Here is a 16,856-nt window from a genome sequence, read left to right as displayed (position 1 = left end):
ACTCATGTTAGTAGCTTCGAGAACCCTGTCCAACCATCTCGTCCTCTGTCGTCTCCTTCTCCTTGTGCCCTCCATTTTTCCCAACATCAGGGTCTTTTCCAGGGAGTCTTCTCTTCTCATGAGGTGGCCAAAGTATTGGAGTCTCAGCTTCAGGGTCTGTCCTTCCAGTGAGCACTCAGGGCTGATTTCCTTAAGAATGGATAGGTTTGATCTTCTTGCAGTCCATGGGACTCTCAAGAGTCTCCTCCAGCACCATAATTCAAAAGCATCAATTCTTCGGCGATCAGCCTTCTTTATGGTCCAGCTCTCACTTCCATACATCACTACTGGGAAAACCATAGCTTTAACTATACGGACCTTTGTTGGCAAGCTGATATATCTGCTTTTTAAGATGCTGTCTAGGTTTGTCATTGCTTTCCTCCCAAGAAGCAGGCTTCGTTCATGACTGCTGTCACCATCTGCAGTGATCATGGAGCCCAAGAAATAAAATCTCTCACTGCCTCCATTTCTTCCCCTTCTATTTGCCAGGAGATGATGGGACCAGTGGCAATGATCTTAGTTTTTTTATGTTGAGCTTCAGACCATATTTTGCACTCTTTCACCCTCATTAAAAGGTTCTTTAATTCCTTCTCACTTTCTGCCATCAATGTTGTGTCATCTGCATATCTGAGGTTGCTGATATTTCTTCTGTCAATCTTAATTCCAGCTAGGGAGTACAATATTCTTGCCCAAATCCACACACCCCTGCTGCTTTTTCATTCGTTGGTCCTTCCTTCTGCCCTTGGTGACCAAACAGCCAAGAGAGGGACTTGCAGAGGGAATGCTTCTGAATGATAGTGGGATTAGATGCTTTGTTTAAAGTTAGGGCAAGGCGCTTTAATGGCAGATTAACCCATTAAGGCTGCATTCATAAGTACACATACGAGGAATTCATCTCCACTGAGCACAATGGAACCTACTTCTGAGTAAAAGTGCAAAGCTGTAAAGCTTTAGACAGTTAATTAGGGGGATGCAGTTTTAATCAGCGGGAGCAAATCCTAATTGGTGGGAATTCTTATTAGAGACACACACATTTGTTTGTTGATGATATTTTGGTTCTTAGAATCCTAGAACTGTAGAGTTGGAAATGGACTCTGAGAATCATCTAGTCCAAGCCTTTGAAATGCAAGAATGTGCAACTGTCACGAATAGGGACCTGCAACCTTGACATTATCAGCACCATGATCTCACTAGCTGATCTGCAAGTGAAAAATAAAATTAAAGCTGGCATTCTAACCATTAGTACTCTGTCTCCAGTATCTCAAAAATTCACCTCTGTTGATTTTTTTGGGCAATATATGAATTAATTACTGCTCAGTTAAAAATCAGATGATTAATCTGGTATACAAAAGATGAACAGGTTAAATCTGTAATGATACACTAGGCAAGGGATTTGGGGCATAATATTCAGCTTTCAGATTGGGAAAGGTTATGGAAAACAGACTTCAAATTTTCGGCATGTTGGACGCTGAATGAAAACTATAGGAAAATGATGTACCGGTGGTATTTGACTCCTAGTGAGTTAGCAAAAATGTATAAAACAAGTACAAATACCTGTTGGAAAGTAAAGAAAAAGAAGGTACCTTTTACCATATGTGGCGGTCGTGAGCTGTTAGTGTGTTGAAATAACAGCAAGTGAAAAATAAAATTAAAGGTGGTGTTCTAGCCATTAGTACTCTGTCTCCAGTATCTCAAAAAGACACCTCTGTCAATCTTTTTTGGCAATATATGAATTAATTAGTAAAGTTAAAGGGACCCCTGACCATTAGGTCCAGTCGTGACCGACTCTGGGGTTGCGGCGCTCATCTCGCTTTATTGGCTGAGGGAGTCGGTGTACAGCTTCCGGGTCATGTGGCCAGCATGACTAAGCCGCTTCTGGCGAACCAGAGCAGTGCACAGAAATGCTGTTTACCTTCCTGTTGGAGCAGTACCTATTTATCTACTTGCACTTTGACGTGCTTTTGAACTGCTAGGTTGGCGGGAGCTGGGACCGAGCAACGGGAGCTCACCCCATCACGGGGATTCGAACCGCCGACCTTCTGATAGGCAAGTCCTGGGCTCTGTGGTTTAACCCACAGTGCCACCTGCATCCCTAATTACTGATCAGTTAAAAATCAGATGCATAATCAACTGATAGTTCCACAATTTTCTAGTAGTTGGCTGTAATTGAAATACATCAGTATTAAAAAAATATATTTTCACCCTAAGGTTTCCAACTTGTTTGCCCGTGATGAAATAGATGAAATCACTGGTGATCTCATACCTGTTATGAAGAAGGAGCACCCACGCCGGCCTCCGACCAATGAGAACTTGTATGATTATTTCATGACTCGTGTGCGTCAGAACCTGCACGTAGTTCTTTGCTTTTCGCCAGTGGGTGAAAAATTCCGGAACCGAGCTCTGAAGTTCCCTGCGCTGATTTCTGGTTGCACTATAGATTGGTTCAGCCGCTGGCCGAAAGACGCTCTGGTTGCAGGTGAGTCTTAATGATCTATGGTGTTGTAGCCGATTTGCTGTAGATCAGATGCAATGGATCAGAGGATGAGCAAACTCTCAGTGTTGTATTCCAACTCCCGTCAGCCCCAGAAAGCATGGCCAATGGTCAGGGATAATGGGAGCTATAGTCTAAAATGTCCAGAGGGCTGCAGGTTCCCTATCTCTGCAATAGATGATTGGTAATGGCTTCAGCAGTAGAAGGATTGTGCCTGTAGCAAATTGAACTCACTTTGGATCTGGTTCTCCTCCTGGACATGAAGTTGGAACCTCCTTGGTGGCATAATTTTTGAAAAATCGTGCCAAAATTTGATAGGATACCAAGGAACTTCTCTCACTGCATATAAAAAGTTGATTATGTCAGCATTTGTCCTCAAAAACATATGTAAAAGTTGATATTTTTTACATAGCTCACTAGGTTCTGGAAATATTTCGGATGATTCAATGTGTCCTTAAAACACCTTTTCTAAGAATCCTCTAAGTAATCCTGCATAAAACTGCTGCTTTTAATATTTCATTTACGTATCCCAGTAGGTTTCCGGGCACAATTCTAAGTGTTGGTGCTGACCTTTAAAGCCCTAAATCAGGGGTAGGCAACCTAAGGCCCGTGGGCCGGATGCGGCCCAATCGCCTTCTCAATTCGGCCCGCGGATGGTCTGGGAATCAGTGTGTTTTTACATGAGTAGAATGTGTCCTTTTATTTAAAATGCATCTCTGGGTTATTTGTGGGGCATAGGAATTTGTTCATTTTTTTCTTCAAAATATAGTCCAGCCCGCCACATGGTCTGGTGGGCAGTGGACTGGCCCATGGCTGAAAACAGTTGCTGACTTCTGCCCTAAATGGCATCAGCCCAGTATACCTGAAGGAGTGTCTCCACCCCCATCATTCAGCCCAGACACTTAGGTCCAGCTCCAAGGGCCTTCTGGCGGTTCCCTCACTGTGAGAAGCGAGGTTACAGGGAACCAGGCAGAGGACCTTCTCAGTAGTGGTGCCTGCCCTGTGGAGCACCCTCCCATGTCAAGGAAATAAACAACTATCTGACTTTTAGAAGACATCTGAAGTCAGCCCTGTTTAGGGAAGCTTTTAATATTTGATGAATTATTGTAGTTTAATATTTTGCTGGAAGCTGCCCAGAGTGGCTGGGGAAATACATACATGTATGTATGTATAAATAAATAAATAAATAAATATTCTTATTTATTAAAATGTGAGAGGGCAGTCCGCATGTTAGTGAATGAGAGAGCATCTATAAAACCTATTGCACATTTTAGTTTCTTTCTTAAAACAAGTGCCTTGATGTGAGAAATGCAAATGCCAGAAATAATGAGGCCCACTTACCTGTTCTCTCAGCACAGGGATTCCTAATCCCATCAAGACAAGAATACCAGCATAACTACCCAATAATTACAAAAAGAGGATTACCCAGCAGTGAAAAGAGATAAGCGCTAAGATGATTTCACTTCTGGGAGGATAACCAGAGAGCCCTGTGACATGCAAATTTTAAAAAGCCAGAAATGAGAACTTATAAAATTGAAAATCAGCAACAAGCAAGCATTGCCCAAACAAGTGCAGCAATTAAAAAATGTGATTTCTGTGGGCACACTGTTCAGTTATTTGGAGCGGCATGGCTGTCATTGGGTTAAAATTATTGATGTTGCAAAATTGCGCGTATATCGTATCCATGAATTACTGCTGGTGGGAAATCAGAAATGCATTGTAGTGCCTGAGCAAAAGTATGCCTTGTGAAGAAACAGAGGCTTGCATGTTGGGCCCAGCTCTCATGAGGCCGGGAATGACAGTTGACAAGGAGAGGAGAGATCCAAGAGAGTAGGGATGTAAGGGATCAATCTAGGATAACTTTCAGGATTGTCCAGGTTGGAGGAAGAGGAGGAGTTGGCTTGGTTATCCATGTCTTCTTCACAGTTCATTTCTGGAGCGAGCTCAATGGTGGCTGAAGTGAAATTAAGGGGGAAACCCCTGAGGCAATTTCTCTGTAGCATTAAACCTGTAAATCAGGGGTAAGAGAGCCAGTGTGGTGTAGTGGTTAAGAGCAGTGGGCTCGTAATCTGGTGAACTGGGTTCGCGTCTCCGCTCCTCCACATGCAGCTGCTGGGTGACCTTGGGCTAGTCACACTTCTCTGAAGTCTCTCAGTCTCACTCACCTCACAGAATGTTTGTTGTGGGGAAGGAAGGGAAAGGAGATTGTTAGCCGCTTTGAGACTCCTTAGGGTAGTGATAAAGCGGGATATCAAATCCAAACAACTCTTCTTCTTCTTCTTCTTCTTCTTCATCTTCATCTTCATCTTCATCTTCTTCATCTACACTTGGTCCTTTGAACTTTCTCCAGGCCACTCCCCACTCTTTCCTCACTCTGAGTGTTTTTTGGGTGCCTGGAATTTTTTCTTGAACTCTAATAATGCTTCTTGCTTGTCAAGATGGGGAATTCAGAGGGGAATGAGAGTGCCTTTACAAGCTGGCCTACAGTCCAAGAGAACGTTAACCTTTGTTGCTCCACCCACTTTTGCCTTTGGTCCCGCCCCTTGCGGGCATCTGACCCTAAATGTCTGCCCAGAAGTGAATGTGGCTCAAAAACGTTCCACATCTCTGAGGTTTCTTCTGTACATAAACGAAGGAAACTCTTTTCCTTTCCCCTTCCAGTGTCTGAACATTTCTTGTCCTCCTATGAAGTTGACTGCACCGACGAGATCAAAAGTGAGATGGTGCAGTGCATGGGCTCCTTCCAGGATGGAGTTGCCGAGAAGTGTGTTGACTACTTCCAGAGATACCGTCGGTCTACACACGTGACCCCCAAATCTTATCTGTCTTTTATTCAGGGGTATAAAGCGATATACAAGGAGAAGCATGCTGAGGTGCAAACGTTGGCCAACAGGTGAAGAGTTTGCTTCGATATTTCCCCCTTCATTTACTCTTCTCTAAATATTTTTACACGTTAGCCAGTATTCTCAGTATGACTTCTCGTTGGACTACTCTGAATTTTCACATTTGGGGCCAAACCAGAGAGTCAGGTGAAATGTACCTAAGAGTGTACATGGTTTGACTGACTGTGCATTGCTCTGGTTGCCTTCGAGATGGAATATTGTAAATGTCAATAATAGTTACGTTCGGCCACAGTTGCTATATGTTGCAGTGTTAATGTGTGTTAGCGGGGATGGTGCTGAATTGGTGAGTGATGCCGTACATTGTCAAAGAAAGGTGGTATGTGTCTCTGCCTTCCACCCCCTGGTGAGCTGCTAACAGATGCATTAGTTGAAAATATATATATCATAAATACTTTGTTTTCAAGATCTGAACTGTGAAATTTGATTGAGACTTCTGATCAGTTCACCTAATCCAGGTTTGAAAGATACTTGCGCCTTTTGGGGACTTCGATCCTGCTGGAATTTGTTTGTTTGTTTTTAATTCATCATCATCATCATCATCAATCTTTATTGCAGTCCAGAGACCCAACAAATCATTACAAAGCAATACACAATTCATACAGCCTACTTCCAGGTTAAACAAGCATTTTGTTCAGAATATAGGGATTATTTGTTCTTGCAACCACCGATAAAAACTTTGCCACTGCTAATGTTCTAGCATTTATCCGGTCTTCCAATAGGAACCTGACATAGTGAGCCTCTGATTTTCCTGGGAAAGGTACCAGCAAGGGTAGTATCAGTTCAGCCCTGGCTTGCTCATATTTTGCACAATGCAACAAAATATGTTTTATGGAATCGATGTCTTGAGCACACGAGCAAAGTCTGTCCTGGTAGGGAACTCCTCTCAACCTGCCATCCAACACTGCAGAAGGAACGATGTTTAGTCTGGCTTTGGTGAAAAGCCTTCGATAGTTTGGCACTGTCAGGTTTTTAATATAAGATGTTAACTTAAAGACATGCCCATATTGTACTCCTACTGCCAGCGGACTACAGACTGCATGTGATTGAGATTGCAAGTCACTGTGTGCATTATCCCATAATCTTTGCTTTAACATCTTTTGGGCATCAATCTTTTTAAATTGATGTACATTAAAATACAGGATGAATACTGGACTGGAGAAGCTGAAAGAGGCCTCTGAATCAGTAGCTGCTCTGAGCAAAGAGCTGGAAGCCAAAGAGAAAGAGCTGCAGGTTGCCAATGAAAAAGCCGATATGGTAAGGCCAGCTTTGATTTTCATGCTTTAGTGGAAAGAAAGGCCCCTACAAAGAGGAGTCATGGGGATCTTGTTGCTTGTTTATTGAAAAATGAAATGAAAAGAAAAACCCTTAAAGAAAATTAAATATTTTGCCCAGGAAACATTTCTACTGTAATAGCAAAGATCTCTTAAATTTGCTTTCTTTCTGTTGGCGTTTGGTTTCCTCAATAGGTGTTAAAAGAAGTCACTGTAAAAGCGCAGGCTGCTGAAAAGGTGAAGGCGGAAGTACAGAAAGTGAAAGACAAAGCCCAGGCTATTGTCGACAGCATTTCGGCAGACAAGGGTATCGCTGAGGAAAAACTAGAAGCCGCCAAGCCTGCCTTAGAAGAGGCTGAGGCTGCTTTGCAGGTTAGTGCAGGACAAGTGGAAAGTGTTAGCTATTTGTGATAAAATGGACGCCTTACACAAGATAAGATAAATCTTTTCTTGTCAGGAGAAGATCTGTCAGTGAGGATTCAATGATGTCAAACTGATGTTCAGATGTCAAACTGCACCTCCTAATTCTGTGCTGTTTTCAATACCCCAGACTATCAAGCCTGCAGACATTGCCACTGTCCGTACTTTGGGTCGACCACCTCATCTTATCATGCGCATCATGGATTGTGTGTTGCTGCTGTTCCAGAGGAGGGTAAACGCTGTCAAAATTGACCAGGAGAAAAACTGCACCTTTCCCTCCTGGCAGGAGTCCTTGAAGCTGATGACAGCAGGGAACTTCTTACAGAACCTGCAGGTGTGTCAAAGGTCTTGATCCGATCAGAACCAGAGACAGTGCGTGTGGGCCTGATGCATCAGAACAATATTCAGCAAATTTTTGAAGCCCAAACACTGTATATCTTCCTTTTCTTCTTTGGCAATCACTCGTAGATGAGTAAGATTGTCTTCCATAAACACGGTTTTAACAATGAGTCCGTATGTGACTGTGGAGGCCAATTCTGGATCCACACGTCCTTCCACAGTGGGGACATTGGTTTCCGGGTGGGAGTTGATCACGGTGAGGCTTTGCCAAGCGTGCCTTCCTCTTAGCACGTTTCTCCCTTGCGTGCTGAGTTCGAGTGTCTTCAAAGCCCATGACAGCCTTGGTAAAGGCTGTTCTCCAACTGGGGCGCTCACAGGCCAGTGTTTCCCAGTTGTTGGTGTTTATCCTACATTACATTTGCCTTGAGACAACTGGAAGACAAATCTAGCCTCTTAAAGAATTTCCAACCTTTCCCCCAGCAGAGTACCTTCTCCCAAACCTACTTAAAGCATTTCTATCTGCTTTTCAGGTCTAGAAAACAGCCACACATCTGTAGATCACCTGATGTTGCATGATGTTGGGTAACAACTTCAAAGGAGCATGCTACCAGCTGATTGGTGGTTACATTGAGCCTGGCAATGTCCATTGGTAGATGCTGTTCGAAAACAAACCAAACCGACAAATGGGCACCTACAAATGGACAATTTCAAAGGGGCTCACTGCCGCCACCAATCAGCTGATTTATGCTGTCAGCTAGCTCTGCTTGCCAAGGAACTATCAGAAGCACACTTTCAGCTCTTGATTGTTTCCAACCATAGCGATCCCTCAGCACTGAGGTGTATGTGTGTTAGCAATGTGGAATTTTATGCATACATGTGCCCACTTTAGCATGCCACTATCTCATGTGAAAGGACTGTTGCATTCCCAGTAAATGCCCGGAGGATTTTTGCCCCCAATTAATTCCTCCAGAAGTACTGTTAAAAACTAGGGGCCTGATTAAGATTCATGAAAACAAACAATCCCCAGTTCCAGGACTGGCCACGGTTTATTAAATTGAAATTCCCCTGAAGACCGTATATGTGGAAAATTAAATAGCCCAGGTTTTATTAATGCAGACAGCAATGTTACCGAACTAGTAGCTTGCGTTGACATAAAACAAGGTGTAAAATTCAGATTACAAAGGTGTAAAATTCAAGAACATAAGATGCAATGCAGAACAGGAGTGATTGTATTGCAAGTGCAATAAAAGGAAACAGCCTTAGGATGATTCAGGAGGCCAATTAGACACTTGGCCGAAATGGAAAACTCTGTTTACAAGAACAGCATGGACTTGCTAGGGAAGAAAGGAGATATGAAGGCATCACACAGGGTAATTCCATGGAGGTTTGGCAGGAGAAAAAGAGGACCTAGGACTGATTTAGAAGCAGCAACACTCTTGCGTGTAGGTATTTATAGGATTATTCAAATCACCGTCTACATCACACTAAAAGAAGTGATGAACTTGGTGATTGCTAAATTAGGATTTCTCCTCCCAGCAATTACAAAAGCATGACCTTAAGGAGGATATGTTATTGATGGTACATAGAATTTAAATAAAAAGTACACAGGGGGAGGGACGCAGGTGGCGCTGTGGGTTAAACCACAGAGCCTAGGACTTGCCAATCAGAAGGTCGGTGGTTCGAATCCCCGCAACGGGGTGAGCTCCTGTTGCTCAGTCCCTGCTCCTGCCAACCTAGCAGTTCGAAAGCACGTCAAAGTGCTGGTAGATAAATAGGTACCGCTCCGGCGGGAAGGTAAACGGCGTTTCCGTGTGCTGCTCTGGTTCGCCAGAAGCGGCTTAGTCATGCTAGCCACATGACCCGGAAGCTGTATGCCGGCTCCCTCGGCCAATAAAGCGAGATGAGCGCTGCAACCTCAAAGTCGGCCACGACTGGACCTAATGGTCAGGGGTCCCTTTACCTTTTACACAGAGCCTATTTAGCAAAACAGTTTCACAAGATGATGATATGATGAATGAGGCATATTTGGCACAGCTTTTAAAATAGCCTTTAGTGACCCTTGAGATACTGTTCTAAAGTCAATAGGGAGTCACCTAAGGTTTGCATATCTGTTACTGTTTGCCTTTCTTAGTGTGTGCACGCTTCGAGATTAATTTAGGATGGTGAAAGTACACTTCATTTTGGGCGAATCAGTGGAGCTAAACTATCTTTCCCGTGATATCTCTAGCAATTTCCAAAAGATACAATAAACGAAGAAGTAGTGGAGCTCTTGAGCCCTTACTTTGAAATGTCAGACTACAATATTGAGACAGCTAGGAGGGTTTGTGGAAACGTGGCTGGCATTTGCTCATGGACCAAAGCGATGGCTGCTTTCTTTGCAATCAACAAGGAAGTTCTGCCTTTAAAGGTAAGCGCAAATTAATAAGACAAAGCTGAAACTGGAGTGAAACCAAATCACCTGATGCATATGGTCTTGGGACATGCAGTGCAAGAAGCTGATTATTTGTCCTGATCTTCTGAGAGTCTTTCTTTCTTTCTTTCTTTCTTTCTTTCTTTCTTTCTTTCTTTCTTTCTTTCTTTCTTTCTTCCCCTTCCTCCCTCCCTCCCTTCCTTTTAGGCTAGATGTTCACGAGTCCTATGGTTGCAGAATGAACTGTGTCACTCCTCACTCCCAATTTATATACTGTATTTTTCACTCTATAGGATGCACTTTTCCCCCTCCAAAAATTAAGGGGAAATGTGTGTGTGTCTTAAAGAGCGAATGCAGGCTGCATGGCTAAGCCCAAAGCCAGAACAGGGAGACGAAGTGCTGCGCAGCGCTCTGTCTCGCTGTTCTAGCTTGGGGTTAGCTGCAGAGGCTACAAAGGCTGTCCCCGAAGCCAGAACAGGGAGACGGCGTGCTCCGTCTTGCTATTCTAGCTTGGGGATGGCTGCACAAAGCCTCCGCAGGGCAGCGGGGTGCCTTCACCCTGCTGCCTTGCGGAGGCTACAAACGCTGTCCCTGAAGCCTCAAGCCTTTGGAGTGCAGCAGGAACTCGCGCTGCGCTCCAAAGGCTTCAGGGATCTTTGAGGCTGGCGATGGGGAAAGCAGCACTTCCCCCCACCGCCAGCCCCACAAGCTCGGGGGGCAGCGGCAAGGCTGTGCGTAGCCTTTGCGCTGTTCCCTGACCTGCTCTTTGGGACTGGCGATGGGGGAAAGCAGCGCTTCCCCCCGCCAGCCCCAAAGAGCAGGTCGAAAGGAGCCCAAAGCCTCCGGAGCCCAGTGGGAACTCCCGCCACGCTCCAGAGGCTTTGGGTTGCCTTCACTGAAGCCTGGAGAGCGAGAGGGGTCGGTGTGCACCAACCCCTCTTGCTCTCCAGGCTTCCAAGGTAGCCGCCTGAAGCCTCCAGAGCACAGCGGTAACTCCCGCTGCGCTCCGGAGGCTTTGGGTGAATGCACCTTGTTTTAGAGAACAAGAATTTTTTTCCCCCTCTTCTCCCCCTCCTATGGTCCAGTGCGTCCTATAGAGCGAAAAATACGGTACCTCTTAATCACAGTCGTCTCTACAGAGGAGACCTGATGCAAGGAGGTTAAAACAAGTTTAAAGCATAAAATCAGAATTCACTTTAAAAGCCTGCTGGAATAACAAAAAGTCATCAGTAAGCACCGGACGTTCAAGGGGCGGGGGGCGAGGAGGGGCTGTCTGACCTCAACTGGAAGGGAGTTCAGCAGGACTGGGTCCACAGTAATGAGCACACACAGCTCCTTGTGTATATGAGCTGTGCATCTGCGCCATGGGGGGGGGGGGGAACGAACGGACCACCAAACAGTGACTCTCCTCAAGACCTCAGTGATTAATTAGAGATATAAAGGACTGGGCAGTTCGTGACGTATCAAGGACCAAATTATTATGTTTCTACAAATTACTAATACTACGCTGAACATGGGCTGGTAGTGCAAGTTTCTAAGCACCAGAGTTGCGTGCTGGTGAGAGTCTGTTCCCCTCAACAGCCTAACCAAAGGCATTTTCTACCACTTGGAGCCTCTAGATGAGGCTCAAGGGTGCTCTTGGGCCTTGGGAAGGATTGCACATTTTTAAATGTTCCTCTACATATATATTTTTTTAAAACAAACCCTCTTTGCAAAAAGTAGGAACTAGCACAGCAGAGAGAATGTTCGGATCAGGCATCCCCAAACTCGGCCCTCCAGTTGTTTTGGGACTACAATTCCCATCATCCCTGACCACTGGTCCTGTTAGCTAGTGATGATGGGAGTTGTAGTCCCAAAAACAGCTGGAGGGCCGAGTTTGAGGAAGCCTGGTTTGGATGGAGCCTTCCTGATGTGCTGCATTTCGATTCGTAAGGAGTTGTTTGTTGCATTTATTCCACAGGGAGGAATGAAAAATCTGTCTCCTGCAGTCCGTTGTATTGTAGGTCTGCTTACAGTCTCTTTCAGTATCATTAATACTGTAATACTGCATCAAATTTATTTCCACTCCATGCAGTCAATTTTATGCTTTTTTTAAAAAAGAGCTTTGCCTGTTTTTCATATATATATATATATATATATATATATATATATATATATATATGGTAAGGGATACAATCCTGTTTAGCAATTTATGACAGTTGTTCTCTGTGAATGGGTGTATTCTAGGCTAACCTGGCAGTACAAGAGAACCGTCTGGCCACCGCCATGTTGGATCTCCAAAAAGCTCAAGCCGAGTTGGACGCCAAACAAACTGAGCTAGATATTGTGCAGGCTGAGTATGAGAAGGCGATGAGAGAGAAACAGGTACGTCACTCTGCCCGGGAGGCGTTTCACAGAGACAAGCATTTATTTTTATTATGCTTTTCAAGTTTATACATTTCACTTATTTTATACATTTCACTAATTTTACAATCATTTTGACATTTCAAAACTTGACAACCTTCCCCCTCTTTCTGCGGTTCCTTCAATTTATTTTTAATATCTTCTGCATTTCCAAATTAACTTAATTTGCTCATTTATTCGTCTTCTTTAAATAGATATTCTTATGAATAAGAATATCTTCTTATTCATCTATATAATATCTATGTAATATCTATGTAAGAATAGATATTCTTACAATAATCCTGCCAATGTTCTTATCTGTTTACAATTTGTCGGTAAATATTCAATAAACCATTTCCATTTTTTAAAATAAAAGGTTCGTTGTCTTGATTTCTTATTCTTCCGGTAAGTTTCACCATTTCTGCATATTCCATAAGTTTTTGTATCCATTCTTCCTTTGCTGGGACTTTTGCTTCTTTCCATTTTTGGGCAAGTAACATTCTTGCTGCTGTAGTAGCATACATGAATAAGTTTCTATACATTTTAAGTAGTTCTGTCCCTATAATTCCCAAAGAAAAGCTTCTGTTTTTTTATTTTTTACAAAGGTTATTTTGAACATCCTTTTCATTTCATTATAGATCATTTCCCAGTAAGCTTTAACCTTCCTACAAGACAACCACATATATATGTACCCTATAGGATATTAAGCACCAGGTCAATGGCTGTCTTTCTTTTGTTTTGTTTTTATCACAAAGACAAGCATTGGCCTGGTGCTTAATTTCCTATAGGGTGCATGTAGTCACTTGGCAAAGCCAAGATAGTTGGCATTGTTGTTGGGGATGCCCAACATTGGCATTGCTGCTGCTTACCTGAAAGGAGCTGGGTGGCAGCAAGGTTAAGGCTGCATGGGTAGCCCCAATTAGTTTCAACACTTTAAAAAATGGTGCTTTATTGCTTTGTTAAAAAGGTAAAGGTAAAGGACCCCTGACAGTTAAGTCCAGTCGCAAATGACTCTGGGGTTGCGGCGCTCATCTCGCTTTACTGGCTGAGGGAGCCGGCGTTTGTCCGCAGACAGTTTTTCCGGGTCATGTGGCCAGCATGACTGAGCCGCTTCTGCCGAAACAAGAGCAGCGCACAGAAACGCCGTTTACCTTCCCGCCAGAGCGCTACCTATTTATCTACTTGCACTGGTGTGCTTTCGAACTGCTAGGTTGGCAGGAGCTGGGACCGAGCAATGGGGGCTTACCCTGTAATGGGGATTCGAACCGCTGACCTTCCGATCAGCAAGCCCTAGACTTAGTGGTTTAGACCACCGCGCCACCCGTGTCCCATGGCTTTGTTACTTGCCCATTAAACAAAAAGATGTGAAATTGTATTTGAAAAGTAAGCCGTTTTAGTTGCATCACAACTGCCTTGAGCACCTCCTCCCCCAATTTACAAAACACTCCTGTGGTCACTAATGACTCTGATGAAGAGCTTTTGGTCTTAAACCAGCACAGTTAGAAAGCAGGGTGAATTCCTAAAATTCATGGATTATGCTGAAATGGCGAAATGGACTGTAAAAACTAAGAGATCAAAGTGTTGAACTGTTTATGGAAAACTGGAGGCCTTTTCTGAATGATCTGTCAAAGTATTTTGGTGATATGAAATCGGGGGCAGGATTCAAGAAATGAGCTACGGATAAAAAAAGACAAGACGGCATTAGGGGGTTTAGCAACAAGTACAATGCAGCAATTAAGGATAAGAATAAAAACATCATGGTGGGGCGGGGAGTCAAAAAGAAAAAAATATTTAAGTGAATGATATATTGTATGTAAAGTATGTTTGTTAAAACCTTTGAAAAATCTAATAAAAACTAATATTAAAAAGAAAAAAAAACAGGTGCTTTGCTCACAGACTTGTTCTGTTTAGCTCATCCTCATCTTCCAGATGGTCAGTGCAAGAGCTACTTTGTAACTTTAAGAATGAGTGCCTGAACTTGCTTGTTTTCCTCTTCCCTCTTCATTCCTTTTTCCTTTTGTGTCATGCCTTTTAGTATGGTCAGCAGGCAGGTATACCACCTTGTTTTTATAGATTTTATCTGAGGCACTCCTGAGAGCATATTTGACTGAAGAGCTGGAAAAATGCTATAAACAAACAAACAAACAAACAAACAATCTGGGCACCCAGGCAAGCGCCTATCCTTGCGTTCAGTCCGGATTCAAAGTACTGTGGCTAGAAACTCTGTTCTTTTGCTAGAACTCCAATGGCAATGAAATTCTGCATCACAAGTATCTGCAGGAAGTAAATCCCGATGCAGTGAGAGCCAGTGTGGTGTAATGGTTAGAGTGTTGGACTATGATCTGGGGAGAGCAGGGTTCAAATCCCCACTCAGCCTTGAAGCTTGCTGGGCCAGTCGCTATCTCTTAGCCTAACCTACTTCACAGGGTTGTTGTGAGAATGCAATGGGGAGGGGGGAAACCCTGTACCCCACCTTGGGATCCATGGAAGATCAAGGTGATCTATAAATGTAATAAATAGATAGGTGTGAACTATAGGCTGCTTATATCAATGGGAAGTGCATCATCTACAAAACACCATGCGCCATAAAACTGTTGCAGGTGGAATTTGCGTCAAGCTGTTTTCTCTACTTAGGCATGTTAATATATTTGCTTTGGGCAGACATTGCTCGAGGATGCAGAACGCTGCAGGCACAAAATGCAGACGGCCTCTAGTCTTATTAGCGGGCTAGCCGGAGAGAAGGAGAGATGGACTGATCAAAGTAAAGAATTTGCTGCGCAAACGAAGAGGCTCGTAGGTAAGGCGAATGCACTGCCATTTCTTTTCTTCTTCTTTTTGAAATATTTTTTATTCATTATGGAGAGCCAGTGTGGTGTAGTGGTTAAGAGCGGTAGTCTCATAATCTGGTGAACCGGGTTCGCGTCCCCACTCCTCCACATGCAGTTGCTGGGTGACCTTGGGCTGGTCACACTTCTCTGAAGTCTCTCAGCCCCACTCACTTCACAGAGTGTTTGTTGTAGGTGAGGAAGGGAAAGGAGATTGTTAGCCGCTTTGAGACTCCTTAGGGTAGTGATAAAGCGGGATATCAAATCCAAAACTCTTCATTTTTGCCATTAACAAATATCATCACAAATAAATCATAATCATATACACATAAATGTAAAAAGGTAAAAGACCCCTGGACGGTAAAGTCCTGTCAAAGGCGACTATGGGGTGTGGTGCTCATCTTGCTTTCAGATTGAGGGAACCGGCGTTGTCCACAGACAGCTTTCTGAGTCATGTGGCCAGCATGACTAAACCACTTCTGGCACAAGAGGACACCGTAATGGAAACCAGAGTGCATGGAAATGCTGCTTACCTTCCCACAGCAGCGGTACCTATTTATCTACTTGCACTGCCATGCTTTTGAACTGCTAGGTTGGCAGGAGCTGGGACAGAGCAATGGAAACTTGCCCCGCCATGGGGATTCGAACAGCCGACCTTCTGATTGGCAAGCCCAAGAGGCTCAGTGGTTTAGACCACAGCACCACCTGCATCCCTATATGCACATACACACACATATATGTCCCTATATACACAAAGGAATCTCTGAATTCCTGGGCTTCCCTCCACCCTTCCATGGTTTCCATCGTTATTCTTTTCCAACCGCATCTTATAATGTTCTCCAAATTTCCTTAATACTTAATTCTCACAATAGTTCTAGCTGCATTGCAAGTGTTTTTTAGGATCCTGCCACTGTTTTTAATTGTTTGTTTGTTGTTGTTTAGTCATTTAGTCGTGTCCAACTCTTTGTGACCCCATGGACCAGAGCACACCAGGCACTCCTGCCTTCCACTGCCTCCTGCAGTTTGGTCAAACTCATGCTGGTAGCTTCATGAACACTATCCAACCATCTCATCCTCTGTCATCCCCTTCTCCTTCTCCTTTAATTGTTTACAGTGTTCTTTTAAGTAACTTACGAATTTTCCCCATTCTTCATTAAATTTGTTCTCTTCTTGATCTCTGATCTTCCCAGTCCTTTTCGCCATGTCGGCGTAGCCCATCATCTTTAGCAGCCAATCTTCTCTTGTAGGTACTTTATCTTTCTTCCATCTTTGGGCAAGGAGTGTCCATGCAACTGTCGCAGAGTACATAAACAGTCTCTTCTGCTCCTTTGCTTTTTCTGGACCTAGAATTCCTAATAAAAAAGGCTTTTGATTTTTGTACAAAAGTAGTTTTAAACATTCCCCCCACCCCAACTCATTATAAATCATTTCCCAGTATGCTTTTGTCATCTTGCACATCCACCACATGCGGTGAATGCACTGACATTTCAGCCCTCTGTAAAATTGTCAGTCGCAATGGCTATGTTTCATCAACTGCGGACTGCAAGAACTTGTGTTATTGTCTAGCTGGGGACATTTTCAATGCCTTGGTTAAAAGCAATTGAGAGCTATGCGATAACCTTGAATAGACGAGAGCTCTGGTAGCCTAAAGCTGCCTTTATCCAACTTATGTTCAAGTTTGCTTGAGCATATGAAAGATCACATCACAATACATTTCGTAGCCCTCTTAACTGTCACAGGACTCAGTAATACAAACAACAAACAGGCTAATGCAGC

At 43.7% G+C, this 16,856-nt stretch overlaps 1 protein-coding gene across 1 annotated transcript in view; it reads left to right on the top strand.

Annotated features, from left to right (window-relative positions):
* Positions 1 to 16,856, top strand: part of DNAH5 (dynein axonemal heavy chain 5) — a 98,549-nt gene that overhangs the window by 44,129 nt on the left and 37,564 nt on the right. Inside the window, exons 22-29 of the mRNA XM_083623652.1 lie at positions 2,248 to 2,515; positions 5,192 to 5,423; positions 6,573 to 6,687; positions 6,900 to 7,076; positions 7,255 to 7,458; positions 9,691 to 9,870; positions 12,100 to 12,237; positions 14,917 to 15,052. Of these exons, the coding sequence (XP_083479778.1) occupies positions 2,248 to 2,515; positions 5,192 to 5,423; positions 6,573 to 6,687; positions 6,900 to 7,076; positions 7,255 to 7,458; positions 9,691 to 9,870; positions 12,100 to 12,237; positions 14,917 to 15,052 (1,450 nt within the window). The remainder of the gene's footprint in view (positions 1 to 2,247; positions 2,516 to 5,191; positions 5,424 to 6,572; positions 6,688 to 6,899; positions 7,077 to 7,254; positions 7,459 to 9,690; positions 9,871 to 12,099; positions 12,238 to 14,916; positions 15,053 to 16,856) is intronic.

Source organism: Podarcis filfolensis, assembly GCF_964270895.1.
Source record: "Podarcis filfolensis genome assembly, chromosome: 7".
Taxonomy (NCBI): Eukaryota; Metazoa; Chordata; class Lepidosauria; order Squamata; family Lacertidae; genus Podarcis; species Podarcis filfolensis.
Note: the sequence above shows the minus strand (reverse complement) of the source record. Positions and strands in the feature narration are given on the sequence as shown.